This window comes from Eublepharis macularius, chromosome 2 (genome assembly GCF_028583425.1).
Source record: "Eublepharis macularius isolate TG4126 chromosome 2, MPM_Emac_v1.0, whole genome shotgun sequence".
In the NCBI taxonomy this organism is placed as follows: domain Eukaryota; kingdom Metazoa; phylum Chordata; class Lepidosauria; order Squamata; family Eublepharidae; genus Eublepharis; species Eublepharis macularius.
In genome coordinates, this window is record NC_072791.1 from 164,228,452 (window position 1) to 164,254,109 (window position 25,658).

General features: G+C 40.2%; 1 protein-coding gene across 1 annotated transcript in view; it reads right to left on the minus strand.

The window, feature by feature from the left end:
* CLASP1 (cytoplasmic linker associated protein 1) overlaps positions 1–25,658 on the minus strand; it is a 252,409-nt gene that overhangs the window by 198,361 nt on the left and 28,390 nt on the right. The window contains exon 2 of the mRNA XM_054969847.1: positions 23,536–24,029. Within this exon, the coding sequence (XP_054825822.1) occupies positions 23,536–23,730 (195 nt within the window). The 5' untranslated portion in view covers positions 23,731–24,029. The remainder of the gene's footprint in view (positions 1–23,535; positions 24,030–25,658) is intronic.

The window sequence follows — 25,658 nt, forward strand, 5'->3', positions numbered from 1 at the left end:
ATAAAAGTCCATCAGTAAGATAACAGCAAGATGGGTGGGACCCATGGCTCAGTGGTCAAGCGTGTGCTTTGCATACAGAAGGTCCTAGATTCAATCTCCAGTTAAAACAGGTAGCACATGGTCACTACCCAAGCACCTGGACAGCTGCTGTCAGTCAGAGTAGACAACTTTGACCTTGATACTCCAGTGATCTAACTTAGTGTAAGGCAGCTTCATGAATAAGTCATATAAGTAAAGAACAACATACAGGCAGCATGTGGATTCACAAAAAACCAAATGCAAAAGACACAGCCCTGCTCCAAAGCACTTGCAATATAAAGTTCAGCACTGAAATACTAAAGGGAGATGTGAATAACAAGATGAAAAGATGCAAATGTACTGAAGTCACACTTGTTTATGACTCTGGGTATAAGTACTAAGGGGTTAAGCCACAAGTTTCATTTATTTATTCATTCATTCATTCAATTTTCATACCGCTTCTCTTTAGTTAAGATCTCAAAGTGGTTCAAAACAATTACAACAGATAAAAACAATATAAAAATATAACATTCAATAAAATCACAATAAAACGGCCTTACAAATAATTAAAAACCATCCTAGGCCCAGCCTACAAACCCCTGCAAATAACATAAAAAATGCAGGGAGATAAAAATGCACAGCAATTTGCTCTGCCTCACAAAAGAATATTAGATAGCAAAGGCCCACCGGAACAGTTTTGCCATACGGAGTTTCCAAAATATCAACTGGTCCTGTTGAGCACAAGTGCTTTCCAACAGTGTATTCCAAAGGAAGGGTGCCACAATCATAAAGGCCCTCTTCCTGGTGGAAGAAAGTCATGCCACTCTGGGAACAGGAACCACCAGAAAGCCCTGTGAAGATGAACAAAGTATGTGGGGAAAGGGGTTCATAACGGGAGAGGCGGACCCGAAGATATGAAAGTCCCAGGCTATGAAGGGCTTTAAAGGTGAGGACCAACACCTTGAATTGGATCTAGATGCTAATTGATAACAAGTGCAGCAGCTTCAAAATCTGTGTTATATGAGCTGACCATGGTGACTTGGTCAGCAACCTAGCAGCCACATTCTGCACCACCTAAAGTCTCCATACCATCTTGAAGGGTAGCTCTACGCTGAGCAAGTTGCATGCTGCAGTAGTCTAAACAAAAGGAGACCGTTGCATGGATCAGTGTGGGAAGATCACATTGAGATAGATATGGGGAAAGTTGTCAGGCCTGACAAAGATGGGAAAATGTTGTTCTAGCCATGCAAAGCTCAAGCCAAACCCCCAAACTTCCAAACTGCTCATGGAGCACTTCAGTTGGGTGACCTGGGGCACTGTTCCAGACATCAGGGGCAACAAGGGAGAATATGCAGGATGATTTATGCCTATCTCTTTAAAACACTCTGAAAAGAAAGCAAGGCTAGGTAAGACAGAAGCGTCCAAACCTAAATATCCAAAAATGGGAATAACAGCCATACATATTTTTAAATTTTTAAAGCCTATGATCACAATGAGACAAATGTTCATGATCAAGGTCACAGTTACTTTTTGAGCACTGACTGAGCCCCCGTCCCACCAGCCGTCATCAGTGCTGTGGGGCAGAAAATTCTGATGCGATGGTTTTTCATGGAAAATTTTCCACCCCACATATTGAAATATAGTCTGTTTTATGTATAGTTGTCAGTGCAGTTGTGCTGCAAATCAGTCATGTCAGATGGGTTAAATGTGGAATATGAAACACGAACAAACGCTATGGCTTGTATACGGTCCAGGCGTGTATGTGATGTATTTGCCGTCTTTTGCTAACCTTATTTAAATTACTGAATTGGAACTTTTTCAGATTCAAAATTTCCCAGAAAACTCACATCCCCAACCAGTAGCTATACCATGACCTGACTAACTTCAGAGGGTAGGTATGTAAATGAAAGGCCAGACACAGTTTTCCCACCCATAACATATATCACCCTATGTAAGGACAGATGTTACAATTACCAATTTTACTTTTTATTAGCATTGTCCTTCTGAAGAGAATTTTATTTGCTTTTCCTTTGATCTAGCATCAAAGATGCACGGCACTTGAAAGAGCATTTATGATGCAAGCTAGCTGAACAGTCTCTTATAGTAAGAATTGTAGGATATTTTAATGCACCATAAACATATATGTTGATGTTTTTAAAGAACTGATGACATTTTCAGATCTGAAGTCAAGTTCCCTCTGTCCTTTTTTTCTTCTAAGATGAGAAAGTCACAGAGAGAGGATAGTAGTTGCTGTGTTTCTTCATGGTTACAAATTCCTATACTGGGAACATCCAACCAAACACTTGCGCAAGATTTGATAACGTTGCAATCAGTTTGCCTTTCCCGGAACAGATCATGCGACATTTATGCTTTCATGAGTTGTCAAAGTGACATCATGAAGGAGCTATCACCAGCTTTGCATCTGAAGGCCCTGCTTCAACCTCTAGCATTTCCAGTCAGGTATCAGGAGCTGTGGTCCATTGGACTTGAATCCCTAGACTCTTAATTTGCTTTACTAAAAGTACTCTTTATGTGCAGTAGAAAAGAGCAAGAGACCAGTAGCACCTATAAGGCTAACAACATTTGTGGAAGGGTATGAGCTTTCGTGAGCCACCGCTCACTTCTTCAGATCTGAAGAACTGAGCAGTGGCTCCAAAAGCTCATATCCTGCCACAAATTTTGTTAATCTTATAGGTGCTACTGAAATCTTGCTCTTTTCTACTGCTACAGACAGACTAATATGGTTACCCATCTTGATCTATCTTTATGTACAACCATCTCTGAAACTGTCCCACTCTTGGATACACACCTTAACATGATGAGGGGGTTTGAGTGTGTCAGTAAAGCTGAGAGCAATACCATCAGGAGCACAGGGTTGGTCAAGAGTCTAAACTCCTGGAGGAGTCACTCAAGGCAGAATGGTCAAAACTGAGACTAACATGCATCCACCCCCTTCAGGAACTAATGGTCACATCAGCAGAAGAGAATCGTTTGTTCCAATGGAGATGCGAGTGGAGGAATTCTTGAAGCCTAGCTACTGGGCAGCAGCAGTAGTGGAAGGTGACACTGGTGGAGAATCTTTCACAGACAACAGTAGAGTCACTTCAGCTAACCCTGGTTAGTAATGACCAGAAGAAGGCAATGGTAAACCACTTGTGCAAACCTCTTACCTTGAACATCCTACGATGAGACAATCCAAAATGAAAAATATAGTGCTGAAAGATAGAACCCCCAGGTCAGATGGCACTCAATTGGCTACCGGGGAAAAGCAGATGACAAGTATGAATAGCACTGTTTTTAATGATGGGACTGGATTAAAGCCAAAAGGATGTCTACTTGTGGATGTGAATAGATGAAAAAGGAATGTTCAAAGATGTGTGACACACATAGTAGGAGCATGGAACGTGAGAACGGACCTTTGGACACTTACTGTGAAGGGTCCTTCTCCTCTAAGGAAAGGAGGACATCTTGGGTGATTCCCACGATCCAAACAGGGAGGCAGGAACTAACTTTCTTCCTCTTCCTGTCTAGCCTGTGGGACCACCCTCTCTTCAGTTCAGGTGACTCCACAAAGCAGTAACATTGAATTTATGATTCAGCAACTGTCAATACTGAGAGAAAAAACACCTGTTGCATTAACATGTACTGTAAATAAAGCATAACCCGGAGGAGGAAGAAGAATGAGGCAGCAGGGTAGAGAAGGACGGAGACCCGGGGAGGGCAAGATGTCCTCCTTTCCTCAGAGGAGAAGGACCCTTCATGGTAAGTGTCCAAAGGTCTGTTCTCCCTCTGAGGCGGAGGACATCTTGGGTGCTCCCAAAGCAGTTTCCAGTTTCTGGGTGGGATGTGGTCTTCGTCCACGATCATGCACTGCAGTACTTTTCTACTACAGTCAGTGTCCGCTGAATCATATAGATTTGATTTGTAGCATCTTAATAAGGTCACGACTGACAACCTTGTTGCTGCCTGGCAGACTTCTTCTACAGAAGTGTTCCTGTGTAATGCTGCACTGGTAGTAGCACTCCTCAAAGAGTGAGCCGGCATTCCACAAGGAACCTCTACGAAGAGAGGGTTTTTTGGGTTTTTTGCTATTGGCACCTACCGCTGCTGAAGACATTTTCTTCCCCAAATTGAGGGGAGATATATTTAACAGTAAGACTGACTTTCTAATTTGCACTGTTCGGAGCAGATAGGCCTTGAGCCTCCTTCTGACATCTAGATTGTGTCACAGCCTCTCACTAGTCTATTTAGGGTACAGGTAGAAAAATGGTGGCCTTATCTCTTGCAAACTATGCAGTTTGGAATACGCTTTTGGAAGACAGTACGGGGCATCACCTTACCATTGGGAAAGATACAGAGTTCAGGTCTGACTAAATCTTCTGATAGATGCGAACATAATAAGGAAGATAGTTTTCATTCTCAGCCTTCTCAGGGGAACATCCTTGACCGGTTCAATTTGATGTTTGGTCAGGGCTGTGTAAAACGTCTACTGAGGGAGGACTTCCGAAAAAGAGTTGTAAATTCTGAGCATCTGACGAAAAGAACTGTGATTCCCGAAAGCCCACGCTACAACAAAGCTGGCAGTCCCAAAGGTGCCACTGGACTCTTTTTGAAATTCTGAGCATAAACTGTTTTCTGAATGCTAGGAGAGTGTTGGCCACCTCTCAGGACTATCCCCATCTTAGGAAGGTGTTCCTTTCTATTTCCACACGGTTAAGCAGAGTAAGTCTAAATGAGAGAGCCAAATCGGTCCCTGCTGTAACTTGACTGGAGAGGTCAGTAGGATGAGAGGTGGAAATATCACCATCTGTTGGAGGGTGGAAAGGCATGGTGTTACTGGTAAGGGTAGTAATACATAGAGGAGGCCTAATGGCCACTACAATGTCAGGGCATCTGCTTGTGGGTAGAACAAATCTTGTCATGTACCCCGGTAGTTGATGGCTGTGTTGGGACGCACACAGGTCCATGAGGTGTTGCGAAGTGCAATGTTATGAGATGTTTCTTGAGGGACTATTCCCCTGTTGTCCCCTCAGCCAGTCTGCCTGGGCATTGGATATGCCTTTGATGTGTACAGTTCTGATCAAAGCTAGGTGACCATCCTCCCAGGTAAGTACCCTTGCTGCCACCTTGTGTCGCCTCGAGGTCTTGAATCCCCCCTGCTTGTTTATATATGTTTTGTCTGCAACCTTGTCCATACAGATCTCTGAACTGGAACAGGGCCAGACAAATTGCTCACCTTTCTAAGTCATTGATAGGAAGACATGTCTAACCTGATTCTTACTCCTGTAAATATTTGTTGTTCTTGAGGGTCATGAATCTTTTGCTTTGCATTGGGTTGTTGACCTTGGCTCAGATGGGTTTTGATCTGAAGTGGTATCTGAACGGGAAGATCTGTCTTCTCCATGATCTGTTGTTAATGAGATCTAAGAAAGGTCTGAGGTGGTCTTGCCTATAGATGACCCCAAAAGTACTGCATTGTAGGTGGCCACTAGCCAACCCATCAGTTTCAGTAGTGTTGTGAGAAGTGATTTTACACTCTGATGATTTTACACTCTGCATACAAAGCAGAAGCTCTTCCACAGAGCTACAGCCTTACTCATGGAGGGAGGAGGAGGTAGACCCACACCACTATTTCCTCCCTCCTGGTTAGTCTTAAGAGTTAAAAAGTCCAAAGACACCAGCAAATTTGTGCCCTTTATACATTACCCATCTAACAGGGGAAGGCAGGGCTAAATCCTGTTGTAAAGGCAGGGCTAAATCCAAAGGGGAAAGGCCTGCTGTAAAATCTCCAGCCAGGAGTTTGGCATGGGCACATTCACATGGTGCCAGGGGTTAAGGAGATTCCTGGAATCTTTATAGGGCCGAGGTGCTTCTGACTGGCAAAGTAACAGGATGGCCGACAGGACTGCAGGAGACAGGCTACTGTCAGGGTCACTCACGGTTTCCTCAGGCCCATCTCGGCTGGAGCTCTGCGCAGTGCCTCTTTGTTCCAGAACATTGAAATGGAACATTGAAACATTGCAATCCCTTGTGTGAGTGAACAAATGTAGACCAACACAGGACATTCAGTCAGAAAACCACAAAGTATTTTACTGCAAAGATGACAAACCCAAGAAACAATGTTGCTCTAATAGTGAGGTGAGACATAGCACAAGCTACAATGCAAAGTCTGACCGATTAATATCAATCAAACTTCATGGAAGGCCTGTTAACATAACTATCCTTCTAGTTTATACCTCAACTACAGATGCTGAGGAGGAAGAAATTGAAAACTTTTACCTAAAAAAAGGTACACTGATAATCATAGGTGACAGAATTAAACATTGTTGGAAAATTTGGTTGGAGTAGGATCATGAAATGAAGCAGGCGAGTGGCTAACCACTCAGGCAACCAAAAAGACAATTGTATATGTGGAAATCACCAGGTGACCAATACAGGAACCAGACATAATTAGAAGCAGAAAATGGAGAAGCTCTATTTTCTCTGCCAAAACAAGACCAGGAGCTGATACAGATCATGAGTTGCTAATATCAAAAATTAGAATAAAACTTAAGAGAAACACTAAAAGAAGCATAGTGCCAAAATACAATCTAAATAATATTCCTGAAGAATTTAAAGACCATGTAAAGATTTGCAATACTAAGTTTAATTGATCATGAGCCAGAAGAACTATGGGCTGAAACCAGAGATATTATCAAGGAAGAATGTACAATGTATACTCAAATGTATACTCAAAAGAAAGGAGAAACATAAATGGATGACTGAGGAAACTCTTAAAATTGCTAAAGACAGATGAGAAGCAAAAGGTGACAGAAATAGTATCAGAATTCTAAATGTAGCCTTTCAACGACTTGCATGCAGAGACAAAGAAATCTATTATAATAACCCAAGGCAAAGAAATAGAAGAGAACAAAAAAAAAGGAAGAACAAAAGATCTGTTCCACAAGATCTGGGAAATCCAAAGGGAAACTGAAGCCACGACTTGGGGTGCTGAAAGATTAGCACAGAAATACAATATCTGATTAGAACAAACTAAAGGAAACATGTAAATAATATGCTGAAGAACTGTACAGAAGAAATGGAAGGATGACAAATACCGAAGAAGAATCTTTTGACAAAGAACCAGAACATTTTAGAAAGTGAATTAAAAGCTGGTCTCAAAGCAATTGGGAGAAACAAAGCACCTGGAGTAAATAGGATACCAACAGAGCTTATTCCAAGCTACAGAAAGTGAGCCCATCAAAATCTTAACAAGAATCTGTCAACAAATATGGAAAACAAAACAATGACCCACAGACCGGAAACACTCAATCTATATTCCAATTCCAAAAAAGGGGTGCCAAAGAGTGCAGCAACTATCGGGCTATCATATCACATTAATTTCCCATGCAACCAAAGCGATGTTCAAAATTATACAGTGAAGACTCTTACTATATATGGAATGAGAATTGCCAGAAGTTCAAGCTGGATTCAGAAAAGAAAGACACTCTCCCTTGCAAATTTGCAATGGCTAATAGACCATACCAGGGAATTTCAGAAGAAAATCAGCTTATGTTTTATAGATTACAGCAAAACTTTTGACTGTGTGGATCATGAAAATATATGGAGTGTTAAAAGAAATGGGGGTGCCATAACATTTGATTGTTTTGATGCCAACCTGTACTCTGGACAAGAAGCTACTGTTAAGACAGAATATGGAGAAACAAAATGGTTTCCGATTGGCAAAAGTGTCAGATAAGGATGCATATTATCTCCCTACCTGTTTAACCTCTATGCAAAGTATATCATAAGGAAAGCTGGATTAGATGTAGAAGAAGGTGGAGTGAAAACTAGTGGAAAGAACATTAACTATTTGAGAGATGCAGATGACACCATGTTACTGGAAGAAAATAGTAAAGACTTGAAACGACTACTGAGGAAGGTTAAAGGAGAAAGCACCAAAGCAGGATTATGGCTGAACATCAGTAATGACTACAGAGGAATTACACAACTTTAAAGCTGATAATAAGGAAATTGAAATTGTTCAAGATTTTCTATTCCTTGAATCAATCATCAACCAAAAGGGAGACTGCAATCAAGAAATCAGAAGAAGAATGAGACATGGAAGAGCAGCTACAAGGGAACTAGAAAAGATTCTTAAAGATAAGAATGTCTCTCTGGAGACCAAATCAAGATAATCCAAACTATGATATTCCTCATTACTATGCATAGATATGAAAGCTGGACAATGAAGAAAGCTGACAGGAAGAAAATTGATTCATTTGAAATGTGGTGGAGGGGAGTTTTGCAGATACTACGGATGGCCAAAAAGACAAAAAAGTGGGTTTTAGATCAAATGAAGCCTGAATTCTCCCTAGAAGCTAAAATGACAAAACTGAGGCTATTGTACTTTGGTCACATCACAAGAAGGCAAGACATTCTGGAAAAGTCAATAATGTTGGGGAAAGTAGAAGGTGGTAGGAAAAGAAGAAGACCTAAAGCGAGATGGCTAGACTCAATTAAGGAAGCCACGTCCTCCAGTTTGCAGGATCTGAGGAAGTCTGTTAATGATAGGACCTTTTGGATGTCTTTCATTCATAGGGTCGCCATAGGTCGGAGGTGACTTGACAGAATGTAACACACACATCTCTGAAACTGTACCTTAACTGTTTTTGCATCCTTTGCAGTAAAGTATAATTCAGACAATAAATATGGATAATCTTTGATTAGAGATGTGTCTGCCTCACTGCAGGGCCACTGGAAGGGTCTGAATGCTTTTCCAGCTCTCTCTCAGGCTAGCACAAGAAGCCAAATCATATCTCCATGCTGATTTTTTTCATATTGAACATTCATATTAATGCACATACATATTAAAACACACACATTTCTTCAGCATACTACGATTAAAAATGTCTTTTTAAAATGTCTTTTAAAAAAGACATTTTCATTTCAGCTTTTTGAAGTAGGATTAAAGTGAAAGCAAGGTACAGGCTGAAGTGTCAAAACTGACAATTAATAATTTTCAGTGTATAAATTGCAGTAAGAAAAGCAGAGAGCTAAACACATACAGATGCAGCACACACACACGCACACACACACACACGACTGACTTTTTCTCCTAATAGTTGGAAGCATGCCATTTTCAAGGAGGTTAAACAAACTAAACAAAAGAAGAGATGAAACTACTGGAATACTTCTGAATTTCTGTATTCCACTAGCTAGTCAACTTCACAGTATACTCTACACACTCAGCTGTTACTAATAAGTGCATTTTAAATATGGTTTCTCATTCTGTTCCTCATTTCAAAACCTTGACATTTTAAAGAGCAATTTCTGTTCAATTTACAATGGGGCAAAGTCAAGTCCTCTACCGTCAAGAACATATTTGCTACGTAAAGTAAGCAGACCAACTTGTCTTGACAAGTAAAGAAAAAAAGTTATATCACATTGCATTTATAAACTCATTTTGCAGGCAGAGTAAACATAAACTGCTAATTTGCCTATGAAGCTGGTGAATCTGGGCTGATGTTTAAGCAATCAGCATCCCTACTGTAGGGACTGAGACTACAATTTTCTAACCCATCAAGTATTTAAAGGTGGACAGGATGGATCAGCGCTGGGGAGGACAGAGACTGGGAGTGCCCTTCCTATCATTAGATGTGCATTCTGGTAATTCAGTGAACAGTGACAATGAGGTTGCTAAGGATGGGCTGCCACCACCTAACGCAAAAAATGATACAAACTGAAAACAAGGTGATCAATCAAATCACTTTAAAAGTCCGCACATGAAAAGATGGGGGACTTTTACAACTTTTGTTGTCTATAAACTTGATTATCTAGAAAATAAATGCACTAACAATGCAATCCAAAGTTACATTCCTCAGTCAATGGATTTAAGTCTCTCTCTCTTTTTGGAATTACACTGTAAGAACTTCAGAATGTTTCCAACATGTAACACATAAAACTTTGCCATGTAAGTCTTCACTCTCTCACTTACACACACACACACACACACACACACACACACACACACACACACTCAAACACACACACACACACACACTCAAACACACAGAGGCTGCTGTTTTATTGACTAAATTAAGGAGTCTCCAAATTAGACAGAAGACACATAAAGCTGCATACCAAAATTTCTTCTTTCTTTTGGATGGACAGTATCCATTTTCGGCTGCTGCTTCTTAAAAGATTGTGGGTGCAAACACCTGCCACACATTGCCCATTGAAGTCAATAGAGCATCCTCTTCAGAGGTATTAATTACTATCATGGCTTAAAAGATCTCGTATTCAACCTCCCCTCCTCCTTTTAAACATCCAACCTGATGAAGCATTCTTAGGAACCTGAAATCTGGCACACCGCATTGGATTATTTGCATTTCACACTGCATTGGATTATTTGCATTGGTATTCCACAGTGTTTCCCATTTTACTGTCTGTCACTTTTCATGGACCATGGACCACAAACTTTTTATGGACCCACCCCAGTTTGCAAACCACTCAGTCTGTGGTTTCTGTGCCCCTTGCTCCAGCAGAGCAGCCAGCTGCAGCAAGGAGGGATTTAAACTTAAGTGCTCCCCATGCTGCTTGCAAGCAGCGTGGGGAGCGATTTAACCCCCCCCCCCTTGCTCCAGCTGACTTGTGGGCCCAGGGAAGGTGCCAGGATGTCTGGAATTATGGACCAACGGACCATAGACTGGCCCAAAAGTCATGAGGTCCATTGAAAACGTGCATCCCCATGACCCGCCAGTTTGCAAAAGCAGAACCAGGCTGGTTCGTGTAAAATTTTGGTCCGTTTTCCAGTCCGTGCCCACCTCTATTGTGGACCAATGTAGCTATCTTTCAGTTGTCTCTACCTTTATTGATCATTTATTACTGAGGGAAAAATGCTTCATTTCTGCATCTACTGATTCTTCCACATAGTGAGAATTATAAATATAACAAGAAATATTGAGGTCATCCTAGCTGCCAGATCAGCCTTTTTTCATCTTCATCTGATCAAGCAGCTTTCCCCCATCTCTCTGCCTGCAATTTAGGTACAGTGATTCAAGCAATGGTCACCTCCAGATTGGACTACTGTAACTCACTCTACGCCAGGCTGCCCTTGAGGCTGACTCAGAAACTGCAGCTGGTCCAGAATGAGGCAGCACAGGTCCTTACGGGGCCCTCAAATAGAGCACAAATACATCAGGTGCTTCATCAGCTGCACTGGCTACCAGTTGAATTCCACATCAAGTTCAAAGTTTTGGTTATGACATTCAAAATCCTAAGAGGACTGGGACCAACATATGGGACAGTCTCCTGAGACCATCTCCTTCCCTTATGTCCCCCAGAGGGCTTTGCGTTCTCTGGCCAGCACTTGCTGGTGGTCCCCTGCCCAAAGGATGTCCATCTGACATCAACCAGAGCCAGAGCATTCTTGGTTCTGGCACCAGCCTGGTGGAATGCTCTCCCGGATGAGATCTAGGCCATGAGGGATCTATTACAATTCCGCAGGGCCTACAAAATGGAGATGTTCTGCTGAGGTGGGTGGCTCCTCATTTTTGGCTTTCCTGCTTTGCCTCTGCTGTGTTGACTCTCTAGCAGTTTCCCTCCCTACCTAGATGGTGAAAGTTTTTATTTACAGTTGCTGCATTAACTGATCCAACGCCGTGTTTGGAATTTTTAATTGACTTGATTTTTAGATTGGTTTTGCTCTGTTTTATATATTTATTATGTACTAAATGTTGCCATTGTGACCTGCCCTGAGCCTGCTTGCAGAGAGGATGGACTAAATACCTAAAACAATAAAATAAATAAGTAAATATACATATCAATAATAGTTTGATACATTATGAATAAAGGAGAGGTTTTTCAGAAAAAAATTATCTGCATTTTGATACAGGTTTGTGGGAGGGAAATCCATTACCCCTCCAAAAATCTAATTCCATCAAAAACACAACAAATTGAAAATAATTGGAATGATACATCTCAATCACAGGAAAAGGTGATTCTTCTATTTGACTGAGAATTATTCTCCCTTATTTCAGGTATCATATGCAAAAGATCTTTCTGTGTTACACAACGCAGGTAGACTATCAAATGCTTCCATTAAAAAGGAATTATCAAAAGGGGAGTGGAAGAAGAGATAGGACCCCTTCCTTTGGACCTCTATAATAAAAAGGCTGTTCTTAATTAGGCTAGAAACCAGCCTTTCCCCCTAAAAACTGTCCTTTCTGCAAGATAATTCAAAAGGAAATTATTCCAATTAGCATGCATGGCAGTCGCATTGTTAGAGATATTATCACAATCTCAGACAAATTTTAATACAAAGACAATAGGCTGGTCCACAATCATCTGGACACGCTATTAACACTCTTGTTATTGGTCAGTGTAAAAAGATAAAAACAAGGGAGCAAGACTTGGCCCTAAGTCAAATACAGTAAAGCACATCATTACTCCATTAGTTTTACTTTCAAGATACTTCATACAGGACACATACCTAAGATCACTTAACGTGGATCAGTTACTATTTCCATCCTCCTTATCAATACATGTTTATGAGTAACACTGAGGTTTTAATCAGCAGTACAAAAGCTTCATGAGGAATGCCCAAAGAACTTGAGTGAGGAATGAGGGTCACATCTGTATCTCATCCTTCCTCCAAGGAGCTCAGATGTGATCAGGTAGATGGAATTAGCTTTAAGCCATGCTAGATGACACAAAACATCCTTTTATAACCAATATTTCTCAGGATACTGGAGGAAGACAATTGGGCATCCCTCCCACAGTAAGATGAAAGGGCTTATGCTCCCATAAGAACCACACACCTTACCCACAATATTACACAAGAGTTTAGTAGCACCTTAAATACTAAGCAGCATGTGTTTTCATAAGTCACAGCTCACTTCCTCAGATGCACAGAAATGTAGATTCCCTAGGCTTGGTTAAATATCCATCAGAAAAGGAGGGGGAATATTACAAAGAGAATGAAAGGAAATTGTGCCCTCAAGTCATAGTTGACTTATGGCGATCCCTGGTGGGGTTTTCATGGCAAGAAATTAACAGAGCTGGTTTGCCATTGCCTGCCTCTGCAACCCTGGTCTTCATTGGAGACCCCAGTGTAAAGCAAAGTCCAATCCAAAGAGAAATCAGTTCACCCAGAGAATATACCTTAGGTTTTTTTCCCCTGAGTATATTTGGGATATATATTTGAGAACTGCTGCAATATTGGTAATTCTTTCATAGGGCAGCTTTGTATCAAATTCTTTCTGACCATGTGCAAAGAAAATAAAAGCAGGCCTGGGCTGCACTTGACTCCAATACGTGAGATTTCTTGGAGTGTGCCTTTGACTGCTCTGGCCAGTTTGCCTCAGAGGATTCTGGAATCAGAAGTGATTTGATTGTCAAAAGAATAATTTAAAAATATTTTTAAAAGGTTTGAGCAGGGGTTGGCCTGGTGGGTTCGGGGCAGGAGGAGAACTAGCCTGGGTTTTCTTTCTGGTTCCTTTTTAAACCTTTTTTGCCTTGGTCTTGGAACTTTTGGTTGTGGGATGGTGAACTGGTGGCTTTGGGTTTAGGCTTGTGCTGTTTCTTTTTCTTTTTTTTCCTTTTTTGGCCTGGTGGGTTGGGTGACAGAAGCTTTGGTTTTCTTTCTCATGCTGTTTAAAATCTATTTTTCTTCACGTTTGGTATTGTGTAATTTTTGAAAAGAAAATTAGGATTTGCTTGCGTAGGTTAGGTAGGAAACAATAAAATAAAGGATTTTAAAAATTTTATTACAGTAAAATAAAGGTATTTAAGGTGCTACTAACATTTCCATGTTAGTTACAAAAAATTAGCTAGATTTTGGGCAAGAAAATGATAAACAGGTGGGCTTTTTAAAATTCAATTGAAGTAAATTTTTAAAATCAATTGTTTTGGAGTTTTACAAAACAAAAATTAGGCTGGGGGGTTGAAAAGGGGCAATTGTAGGTTAATGCTGAAGAAGAAAAAGTCAAGGGTAGCAGCAGGTTAGTGAGTCAAGACTGCAGTCCAGCTCGCTTACTCTGATGAACTAGTCAGACTCCAGGGGGACAGAATGAGTGATAGCAGAGTGAGGGAAAGGCTAAGCAGGTGGAGTGGAGGGGTGCAGCTTTCCCCCCATCTGTATGGAAGCCTGCCCCACAGCTGCCCTCCACCACCCCATCCTCTGACTGGGATGGTACAATGAAGAGGACTTGTCCTCTTCATTGTACCATCCAGGTTCTAATTCGTACTAGCAAAAGTTACATTGGCTAGAAATTCTGGCCTTCATTCTCAAATGCAAACCAGGTGGTACCCAATGTGCATTTAATGGGTTCAAAAGAAAACCAAAAACAAAGCATGCTGACTATAAACCAAGTTCCTCCTTATCAATGAAGCAGCTTCCATAATTGTGCATTGAACCAGCACCTAAGCCTGAAAACCTCATCAGAAAGATTCACATCTATTTTTTTAATGGCCCTATAGAAACCATATTCTGCACTTTCTGCACTGCTAATTTGGCCATCTGTTATAGAGATGAAAAATTACTATCATTCAGAAGGGTAATTTTACATCAGAATGTAAGTGTGGACATCAAAGAAACCCTGTGCAACTCACATATGTGACTGTGTTGAAGCTCAACACCAACACTGCAACCAGTAGGCAGAAATACGTCCAACCTAACATGGATCATCTTCAGATTTATTTATTTTATTTCATTTATATCCCACCCTCCCTGCAAGCAGGCTCAGGGTGGGTCACAACAATAATAGGTTAAAACACATTAAACAATACAAGGTTAAAACACATTAAACAGGAATAGATCACAAAACAAATAGTGATGCATTTAAAAGGCGTCACTATCAGATCCAAAAAAGGCTGTAACAAGCTATAAAGGGCAGACAGTGTGATAGATCTACCAATCATATCCAGGGCGGCATGGAGCAGAGCATGACATAGTGCACGGGCAGTCAGGAGGGGCAGATCGCCAGATTTGCCAATGTGAGACTTAATTTTGCTTTACTTTTTCAGTTCCAGAGCTGGAAAAGGCCTAAAATTGTGGCTTTTAAAAAATAGTAACTACTTTTTCTTTATACAACCCAGTTTCTCCAGAAAAGGCAGGCAATTTGTAATGAAACTAAAATATACTTTGCTTAGTCCATCATGCTCCCTTTGACACCTTCAGCATTGGTCTTACCTAAATTACCCACCTGAGCATAAGAGAAAACGTTATTTTGATTCTTACGACTTAAATCTGATGACTAAATAAGGCAAGCATCACAGCAGTGTGACAGGATGACTAAGTGACCCTCAGCTTTAATAGAAGACTCACGCAGAGTAACCTCAGACTTCACTGAGACATGCCATTCAGCCAAAGGTGGATTTATGTTAATTCAATGTCTGGAAGATACTGAAAAGACTACCAGCAAGGCTAGACAATAGTATCAAAAAGGATATATCACATAAAAGTATCTAGATAATAAATTCAATTAAAAACATAAGAAATGCCAAAGAGAAGAGATGGAAAATGAAAAGAACTTTCAACATAAGTGGGAGAGTTTTTTTTAAAAAATGGTTAGGCAGTTGGCCATAAGAGTGAGAGAGAAAAAGAACATGTGTTTGTGAAGAACAATGATTAATATGTTATATAAGCCAAAAACAAAAGAACATCTGTTGAAACTTACATTCAGAATAAAACTAAACAATAAGCACGCTTCCTATAAAGCTAATACTGCAATACTAAAGATCCTTTCAATAGATATACCCCACTAAAGTCTATCAGACTTACTTTCTAGTAAACACTATTAGGATTAAGCTTCATTATTCCCAGGATACAGATTTCAACAGAATACAGTACAAAATAAGATAATTTTGGTTTTATTTATTCAAACTTATAGATTATTCCATCTTGAAGACTTGGCGCAGGTAAACACTTTCAAGTAGTTGAAGTTTCCAAGTTGCCTTCACAGGCAACCCTGTTCTATACTCACATTTTTAAAAATCCTTTAATTTACTGTAGTTGCATATTTTAACCTTTTTCCCACATATTTTTCCAAAGTGCAGAAGCTAAGATACATTTCCAATGCAATCCTAAGCAGAGTTATACTCTAAACCAGTGTTTCCCAACTTTTTCCCCATGGAGGAACCCCTAAATGAATTTTTCAAATCCCAAGGAACCCCTACCTACCCTACCTATGAATATGTTTACAGGGCAGAAAAAGTTGACAGTAGGGAATGTAATTCAGTTACTGCTAAATTATTATCAAGAAATTTTTTTTGTAGAGTGCGCAAAAGAGAATGTGCTTACATAACCCTAATAATTGTGATATTTCGAGGGATATTTGGAATTTTTCATGGTATTTCCAAATTTTTATTTATTTATTCCAGGATTTCTCACTGAACCCCTGACCATGTCCTGAGGAACTACAAGGGTTCCGTGGAACTCTGGTTAGGAAACACTGCTCTAAACCTATTGTGCTAAACTGTATTTCATGTAGGAAAGTATTAGGATTACAGCCTTAAAGTAGCAAAAAAAGAAGAGAGCTTAGGTTTGATAGGAAGAGAGCTTAGGTTTGATAGAAATTTTAAATAGCATACATTTAAAATTTGCCAAAGGTTTCCCCACCCCCCACCTCTGGTGGAAGGGATAAGAGAGGTGGAAAAAACTCTCGTTTTCCCCTACTGCTTCAGTTTTTTCAGAAATTTTTGAAGCAGCCACAATCTCATCTCCCCAAATTGTATATGGCAATAAACTGAGATAAAGACATGGTACTTAAGCATTCTTTCTTCATATGGCTCGAGGGCTCCAACTAACCTAAAAAACCCAGATAGTATTTGATCTAAATATTTCCACACAAGGTTTCTTCTCTGTGCCTTTCCCTCAGAAGTACATAGTCTACAAGTAAGAATTTCATAACATTTTGGCAAGCTGTTAGGATGAGCTGAAAGCTTCTCTTGTCTGGCCTGCTCATTACTGAACTCATGTTTTTCTGCATTCTGAAGCCTCATCTATTATGCACAGTTGAAAGCTACTAAAGATTAATATTTCCACCCTGACTCTCCCTGCACACCCACAACCCTCCATGAGCAGCCATTAAAACTCTTTGCTATGCACTATATTTCCCACAAAGTAAAGCGTGAAAGGCCCAACTGCTTCAATTCAGTAAGTCTCGTATGAAGGGGATTCAAACAATACTATCTCTGACATCATCTATCTACAGCTCTTACATTTCCTGTGGCACTCGTACTGGCAATGCTGGCACAGCCACAGAAGATCAGGTGACTGGATAGTATAGAGCTTGCAATGTCAAAGAAATTTTAAAATGCACCAAAACCATATTCAGAGGAAAGGTGAACAGACTCTGGAGTCAATAAGACAAAACAACTGAGAAGTGTTAAAAGGAAATTCTTCAGGACCAACCTAGACATTTTAACACCTGAAGCAAAAGGAAGTCATAAAGACATTATTTCCTTGCCTGTTTGTTTTATGGAAAGCAGAACTGGAGGCTGGAGACAGGGATACAAAAGCCACCCCAAAATCTGCTACCATGAGTATCAACTTGGATACAGAAATGTGCAAGAGGAAACATAAATAAAATTAGTACAGTTCTGCTTGCAGAAGATAATTACAATGTAACTGTTGTTCATTGAGGTCTTCTGTGCAGGCACACATAGGACTGCGCACATGGAGGCCTGCCAGCTGGAGGATTTTTTCAGCTTTTTCTGCTCTAAGAGGAGGCACTCTCTTCCCAGAGCATCCATGCAGTGATTTCCCACTCTGTGCAGAGCGCACCCCCTGACCCTCAGTTTCTCCTTTGCCGCCAAACTCTTCAAGGTGAGAAGTGAAGAGTATACAGCGGGGCAGGAGGGAGGGTATGTGTGCCTGCACAGAAACCTCAATGAACAACAGTTATAGGTAAGCGCAACGTTGTTTTCATTGTTGGTCTTCCTGTGCAATCCCTCATGGGAGTTTAGCAAGCCACTTACCAGCAGGAGGGTTGACTCTTCACCAGAACAATTGCAAAACTGCTTTTTCTTTCCTGTTGAACACACCCAGGGCATAGTGCTTCACAAAGTTTCAGCATATGCCCAAGTTGCAGCTGTGCAGATCTCAAGTAATGGAACACCCTTCAGGAGTGCTGCCAATGTCGCCTGAGACCCGGCAGCATGTGCATGGATCTCTAGTGGACAAAGTAGGTCAATGGGTTGATAACATAGTTTGATGGCCTGTATCACCCATCTCACAATGATTTCTGAAAATGCCCTCTTCCCTTTCTTGGGTCTTGTGTAGCAAGTAAACAGCTAGGTACCTAACTTAAACTGGTATGTACAATCCAAACTGAACAAAAGAGCACTTCTCACATCCTATGAAGTGCTCTTTCCACCTCTGATGTAGGCGACAGAAAGAACACTGGTAACACTATCTCATGTCATGTGGAATTTGGAAACCCCGAGGAAGAAACTTAAGACTTAGTCTTACTATTTTTTCTGGGTGTATTTTAACCAATGGCTGATCCCTCCTCAGAGCTGTTAGTTCACTCATTCGCCTGGCAGATGTAACCGCCACTAAAAATGCTACTTTGTAAGAGGACATCCTCAAGGGGCATTTAGCTAAAGGTTTGAATGGTTTCTTCACCAATTTAGCTAGAAACAAATGTACTGACCACTGTGGCATTAATTGGGTAATTGGTGGGAACATGTTACCTAATCCCTTAAGGAATAGCTTAGACATGTAATGCGAAAATACAGGCTGGTCGTTGCCGACAGTGCCTGTTCCCAAGGCATAGCCTTGAGTCTAGTTCTCATTCAGCTCTAGCCTTGGAGTGAAGAGCTGGCAATGCTTGCAGGAATTCATGTTGTGGCTTTCACCCAGGCAGACAAGGCAGAGCTAGTGCCCTTCCGTACTCGTAATTCTTGTCACACACTGGGTGCATTTTTAAAATAAGGGTTTAACAGCCACGAGCAAGTTTAGAATTTAGCTCATTTTTTCCTTCTGTCTCTCTGTAGGTGGAAATCTATGATGCAGTTGACAAGGTTTATGGAGAATGGAGAAGCTCCTACCAACAATCCTGATTGGCCGGCAGCAAAGAAGCAACTTAGGGTCAGGGGACCACACAGGAAGACCAATAATGAATAGTGTTCTTATATACCACTGTTCTATATGGATTAGTGCCCACTCAGAGCAGTGAACACAGTCAGTGTTATTATTATCCTTACAATACAGCTAGCGCTTTCCTTCTAGTGCCCCAAAACTGCTTACACAGTCTCTTGCGCAAGTGGGAAAAGGGACCAGGATATGCTGTATGTAACATCGGGCTACACTTTTTCCACACTTCTGCTTGACAAGGACCCTAGCACATATGGAAATCTTCTAGTGGATCCAAGCCATAATTTCATGATAAAACTATGCCTAGAACTGTCTACTGGAAAAATAAGGTGGAAAGCCTTCAGTCAGTAGGATATTGTTCTATGCCCTGTCCTGCTCCCTGTATCTTTACATAGTTCCTATTTTCTGTTCAATTATTCCCTCAATCTCTACTCCTTCCTTACACAAACACTCCAATTTTAGTAAGAAAAGAACCTTAATATGTAAATTAAGAATTTTTGTGCAAATATATGCCATGTATAAAATATTATACAAAGATCTTGGGTTTTTATGTCAAAAGGTATATGCAACTTTGCTTATATTTTAATCTATTTTCCTGTCACAGTTAACACTGGAAATGTAGGTCAGGAACCCCTGCAGAAGGTACAACTAATGTAAATCCCATCAGCATTTCTGTGCCAAATACGGGCACAAAAATAAAAAAAAACTGTGCTGACATCTTCAGAGAGATGCTATTTTAGAACACAGAGCCAAGTAGCACAGCAGGTGAGTGGATGGAAATGATCAAGAATTTCTTCTCTCTCGAAGTGACTTTACCATTAAGGGGGAAATTTAATTATAACAATCTAAGCTAATTTTATGATTAAGAAAATTTGATTTAGAATATACAGTTTAACAAAGGAAAAGTAAAATTGATACATTAGAAAATTTATACTATATATAATATATTATGATGTATGGTGTTAGTATATTACATTGCATACTATATTGGGATGTTATGATATGCTATATTATAATGCATGCTATGCTATATTGTATGGTATAGTATTATACTATATTATATTGATGGTATATTCGATAGAGTATATGCATAAAAGAATTAGAATATGCTTAGAGTAAGAGATATTATGATCTATGTGTTGCAGATAAATATATGTTATGTTATATTACAAGGCATACTATGCTATATTGGATGGTATAGTATATAATAAATACTATATTGATAGTATATTTGATAGAGTATATGCATAAAAGAATTAGAATATGCTTAGAATAAGAGATATTATGATCTATGTGTTGCAGATAAATATATGCTATGTTATATTACAATGCATGCTATGCTATATTGGATGGTATAGTATATAACAAATACTATATTGATAGTATATTTGATAGAGTATATGTATAAAAGAATTAGAATATGCTTAGAGTAAGAGAAATTATGATCTATGTGTTGCAGGAAAATATAAGTGAAATAGAATTAAGCAATAAAAGGGGGTAAGGGTTGGAAAGCTGTTGGAAGTCAATAGGGAGGGGGGAGGAAAAGGGTGGAGAATAGAACTAATTAGATATGAAGGGAACGTATGTATCAAATCGGAAAATTCAAACTCACCAATAAAATCTTTTTTTAAAAAAAAGAATTTCTTCTCTCTCACTCACCCTCTATCTTCCCCACCAGGAGCATTTGCCAATCCTACAGGTAGAGGAAAGCAATCAGGGCTGCAAGAATTAATTCATTTAATTCTGCCACTCATGTCAGCTGCATGAAGTTCCATTTCTAATGTGGATTTAAGAGTGCCAGCAGTATTTAGTACTAGTTTTTAATCAATAAAACCATTGTATAATACAATACACACGAAAGCAATGATTCACCACTGCCATAGTAATAGCAGTATTTGATCCTATCAACGTATCTGACAGGAACCCACATAGGTTTCCAGCCTAATGTGAAGTTCCTAGATACCAGCATCAAACATGTACATGTCTGGGCAACAGAGACTGGAATCTAAGAGTTTTACTGTTCCATCCTAAACAGATTAACACCCTTGTAATCTCATTGATTTCAATTTACTTAGGGCCAAACTAGATGAGATGGGAGTCCTTGAGCTCACCTCCAGGGATGAGCTAACATTTTCAAGAGTGAGTTCCCACCATGGAACTCATTTAAACTTCACTGCTGGAGCCGGTCAGAACCACCACGGCACAGGGCAAGGAGAGGATCTTGCCTTCTCCGCTATTATTGGCCTGTACACTTTTCCATCAGAAAAATGGCACAGGGGAAGCACGATCCCCTCTTCTACCCTAACTGCAATAGTCCGAAACAGACTCAGGCCTTCACAATGAAATTCAAAGGAGTTCCCAGGTGTAAACTCCCTCTAAAATGGCAGCACCACCATAGCAAATCATGTACACCAGCGAACTGTGGGGTTTTGCATCATGTATTGTAAACATGGAATGGGAATATGGGTCTGTCAACACCGCTTGTCCCCTTCTCTCATAGAGTAGAAAAAATCTGGTACAAAAGCTTAATGAATTTTCTTCAACCTTCAAAATTTTAGTATGTTGAAAATATCTTCAAAATCCATAAGAACAAACTTTTTCTGTTTACTTGTAGTAGAAATGAAGTCTCATAATGTTCTTGTCAGAAGTTCCCAATCAAGACTCTAGCTCTGCTAATCAGAAAAGGAGTTGTTTCCTTCACAATGACTATTTATGGCTTCACTCAAACTTCAACATGAACGATTTGCTAACAACTGTTCCACTTGCTGCTAAGAATTAGATAACAAGCAGTTATAAATAGTCCCCATATGGCAGTGACCAGTACTTAAAGATCCAAGTCTGTTATTTCTCCAGTGAGGTCACAGAGACCAACACCCAAACCTAAAGCTACATTTTCTTCAGCTGTCAAAGTCTTCCTGAACTTCTCCTGGTGGTATTATGTAATTGGTTTCCTCCATACTGAGGGGAGGGGGCTTTCCTTAATTGGTTAGTTTAAAACTTCGGCTGGACAGTTGGTGTTTTCCAATAGGCAAGTTAGAGGAGGCTTGTAATGCAATCTAGAACAGCACAAGATCTGAGAACACACTGCAAAGATACCAAGTTAATTTTACGCTTCCTGTTAACAAAAATAAAATAAAATAGCATAGTGTATCAGGCAACTGAATCTCAACAACTCTGAACTGTGTATTAGAAGTATTTAGTGAACACTGACAGGGGAGAGAGCTCACATGTGGTGGAATGCCAAGGCAGACAGCACAAAGCTAGATAGTCTGACTTACTCTAAGACCGCATCATGTGGTTTTAATGAAGTAACCCCATCAGGTCCAGTATTGCCAGGAGCCAATGGCAATGTAAAACACAAGCACTTAATGTGGCCTACCCCATCTGCCCTTCCCACAATTTCTAACAGGGGAAAATATGACAATACTCCCAAACACCCATTTCATGCTTCTATTGGGAGGTATTTCTCAAGATTTAGCTGTCACAAGAAGGCAGCTTGAAGCTGCCTTCACAAGGGAACCTGCTTCACACAGCAAACCAGTCCCTCAAGCAGATCAGCTCCGTATTTTGCATGGGTTGGGTCATTCAAGCAGCCTAGGAACAAGCTGAGCCAAGGAACCCTTAAGATACTGCCATCAGCTCTGGGACTCAGCTCAGTTTGCTCCTGGCCACCAATGGTCCTCCAGGAACTTTCCTAGTAGGCTGAAGTAGCTGTGCACCCTGAACTTTGTGATTTATCTCCATATTACCAGCAGCAGCCAACACCATGAAGGGCAAGGTGGGGGTAGGAAAATGCACAGAAGAATAGCATCAGAACAGATGTACTCCCCTTTCCTATCTGTAACTCTACCCAGGATTGCCATTTTGGGCAGCAGCCTAGAATGTATTATTTCCACCCTTGAACAATGCCTTGTTTATAAAAATAGACCATTTTCAATTCCATCTTTGTACAAATATTATTATGGCTAGACAGAGTGAAAGAAGCTCAGAAAACCAGTACCTAATCACTTAAATTCTTGTCATACTGAGGATCCTTCCTAAAATCCAAGCTGCTGAAGACCAATAGCAAACAATATCAATGAAGTTCTTCATGTTGACTTAGACTTTGTCCAACGCATCCAGAATGGGTCATAAATGAGCTTCAGGGAATACTGATCCACCAGCACTTTAAGGGTATTCCTGTTTTAAGGGCATGATGTTCAGTTCAGTGAAGTCAGATATTATTTACAAAACTCTGTCAAATCTTCTGCACATAAATAAACTGCTGCAAGATAAAGAATTTGTTACATCAATTACTGATCAATAAGAAGTATGCAAGATGTACAGAATTTTTAAGTAAGGAGTGAAATCTCTAATTCCATAACTGATGGAGAAACATGTGCGAATAAATCAAAGTTGAAGTACTTGACAATACTACCTCAGCAAATCAATCTTACCTTATAATTGCTGGAATTGACCCACGAGGTAGCAAGACCATCAACCATTTTATCCAGCATGGTCTGATCGTGTTCAAGGTCAGCTGATTTTTGTTTATTCAAGAAATAGTCTATCAGTTCTTGGCCAACTTGAAGTCTCTTCCCAACATCTTTCTGCAGAACCTGTGCCAAGCAATACTCCATTGTGGGCTCCATGATGTGCTAGAAAAAAAACCAGCACCGGCCAAGAAAGCTAGAGGGCAGCAGGTTTCAAAACGTCCTGCTGCAGATGTATCCTCTAGGTCGCCTCTTTGTTCGATGAAGGTTACTGAGGGCCTGGATTTCAAAGATGCGATTCTGGGAATGACAACAATGCACCATGTGTGTCTGAAGAGCAGCTGGCAGGTTATTAAAAGTTCAATTTAAATAACCAGTAATAGATAAATAAAGCAGAGAGCAAGCCAGCTGGGTTGTATGACCAGGTCTGCGATGCTTCCTGAATTCAACAGTCCATCCTGCAAGAAAATTTTAAAGAGGCAAAAGTTAGCAACAAACTAAAAAAAAAGAAAAGAAAAAGCAAACAACACAGCTTCAGCACCTTAAGATTCCAAGTGAATTTTTAAAAGCCAAATCTCCACCAGTTCCCTTGCAACAAGCTCCCATGACAGAAATCCAGTAAACCTCTGTCTAAACCACAAGAACTTCATACCTTACCCAGTCATGCATTCTGCCTCAAAGAGTTAGTCCCATTCTATGGGACATCAATTGCTCGGATGGGGGGCACTTTGTTCAAAAACTCCAAAAGACAACTTTGATCTAATACACAGTTCTGGCAGTCAACTATATGCAGACAGATCTTTTGCCAGAGGACTTGCCTGTCTAAACTGAGAAAATATCAAAAAGAAAAAGAACCACTGAAGCCATCTCCAAGCATTATGTCTGTGCAAAGCTCACAGAAAGCAAGTGATAGTAAGGTGGCCATACACTGCAACCTTTTACTCAGCTTTACCTTTATCCAGCTTAGACAATATTATGAGATGCCCCATAGTCAGGAACTTCATTATGCAAGGCCCAGAACGCTACTCATATTCTAGGATCTGTATATGCTGCTAAAAATATTTGTTTATTGCCCAATAAAACTACCACCAGAATGTATTTAAACTATGTGACTAGAATATATATATATATATATATATTTTTTTTAAAGGTGCTACCAAACTCTTGACTATTTTGCAACTACAGACTAACACGGCTAATTCCTCTGGATCTACATAACAGCAATATATCAATCAATTTCAAATGTGAACAGAACAAAGGTAAATGATGGTTTGGAATTCCAGCAAAAATAACTTTTACAATTGTACGACTTAATTAAGGAGAGGTGGGAGAACAACCAGCATAGACTGCATATCTAGCTTTAACCTTAAGTATTTCACTGCACAGGTTGATTCAGAAAACTTCTATGCCACCTCTCCAGAGAACCTGCTTGAGACTGTTACAAGAACTCCCCTCAGTCAGGAAAACAAATATACATGAAGTGTGACAATCTACAACCTAAGCACATTTACTTGAAAGAAAAGATTGCTGTAAGCCAAGAGGACCAAATATCTACCAAAGAGATAAATAAATGAGAGTTTCGCTTAGCAGTATACTTATTTTTCCTGCCAAAAGGGTCACATGAGGCTAAGGCACATTTTAAGGTTCTGCTAAAAGTAGTACAGCTCATGACAGTAAGTTGCCCCTCTGGTCTCTACATGGATAGCCAACATGGTACAGTACTCCAGTCTCGAGGGTCCCAACAGGGTAAGCACTCACAACCAAAAAAAGTACTGGAAAAGCTTACCACCACCACCCACGCCTCCAAAACATCCGTACTTCCCATGGAGGGAAGCCTCACCCCCCTCAGTTCCAACGGATAGCTGCGTTGCATCTCAGAACAACATATACATAAAATACATATAGTGGCAACAATAAAGACTGGTGGGATTGGCAGCAATAAAGGCTTTCTGTTATGTATGCCACCTAAGCTATTTAGCACCATTATTGATGTATGTACATACAGATGTATCGCATACACCTACAGCCCACAAATAATCCTATTTCCAGTGCTAATGAAAAGCACTCCTCTCACACCAAGTAACACA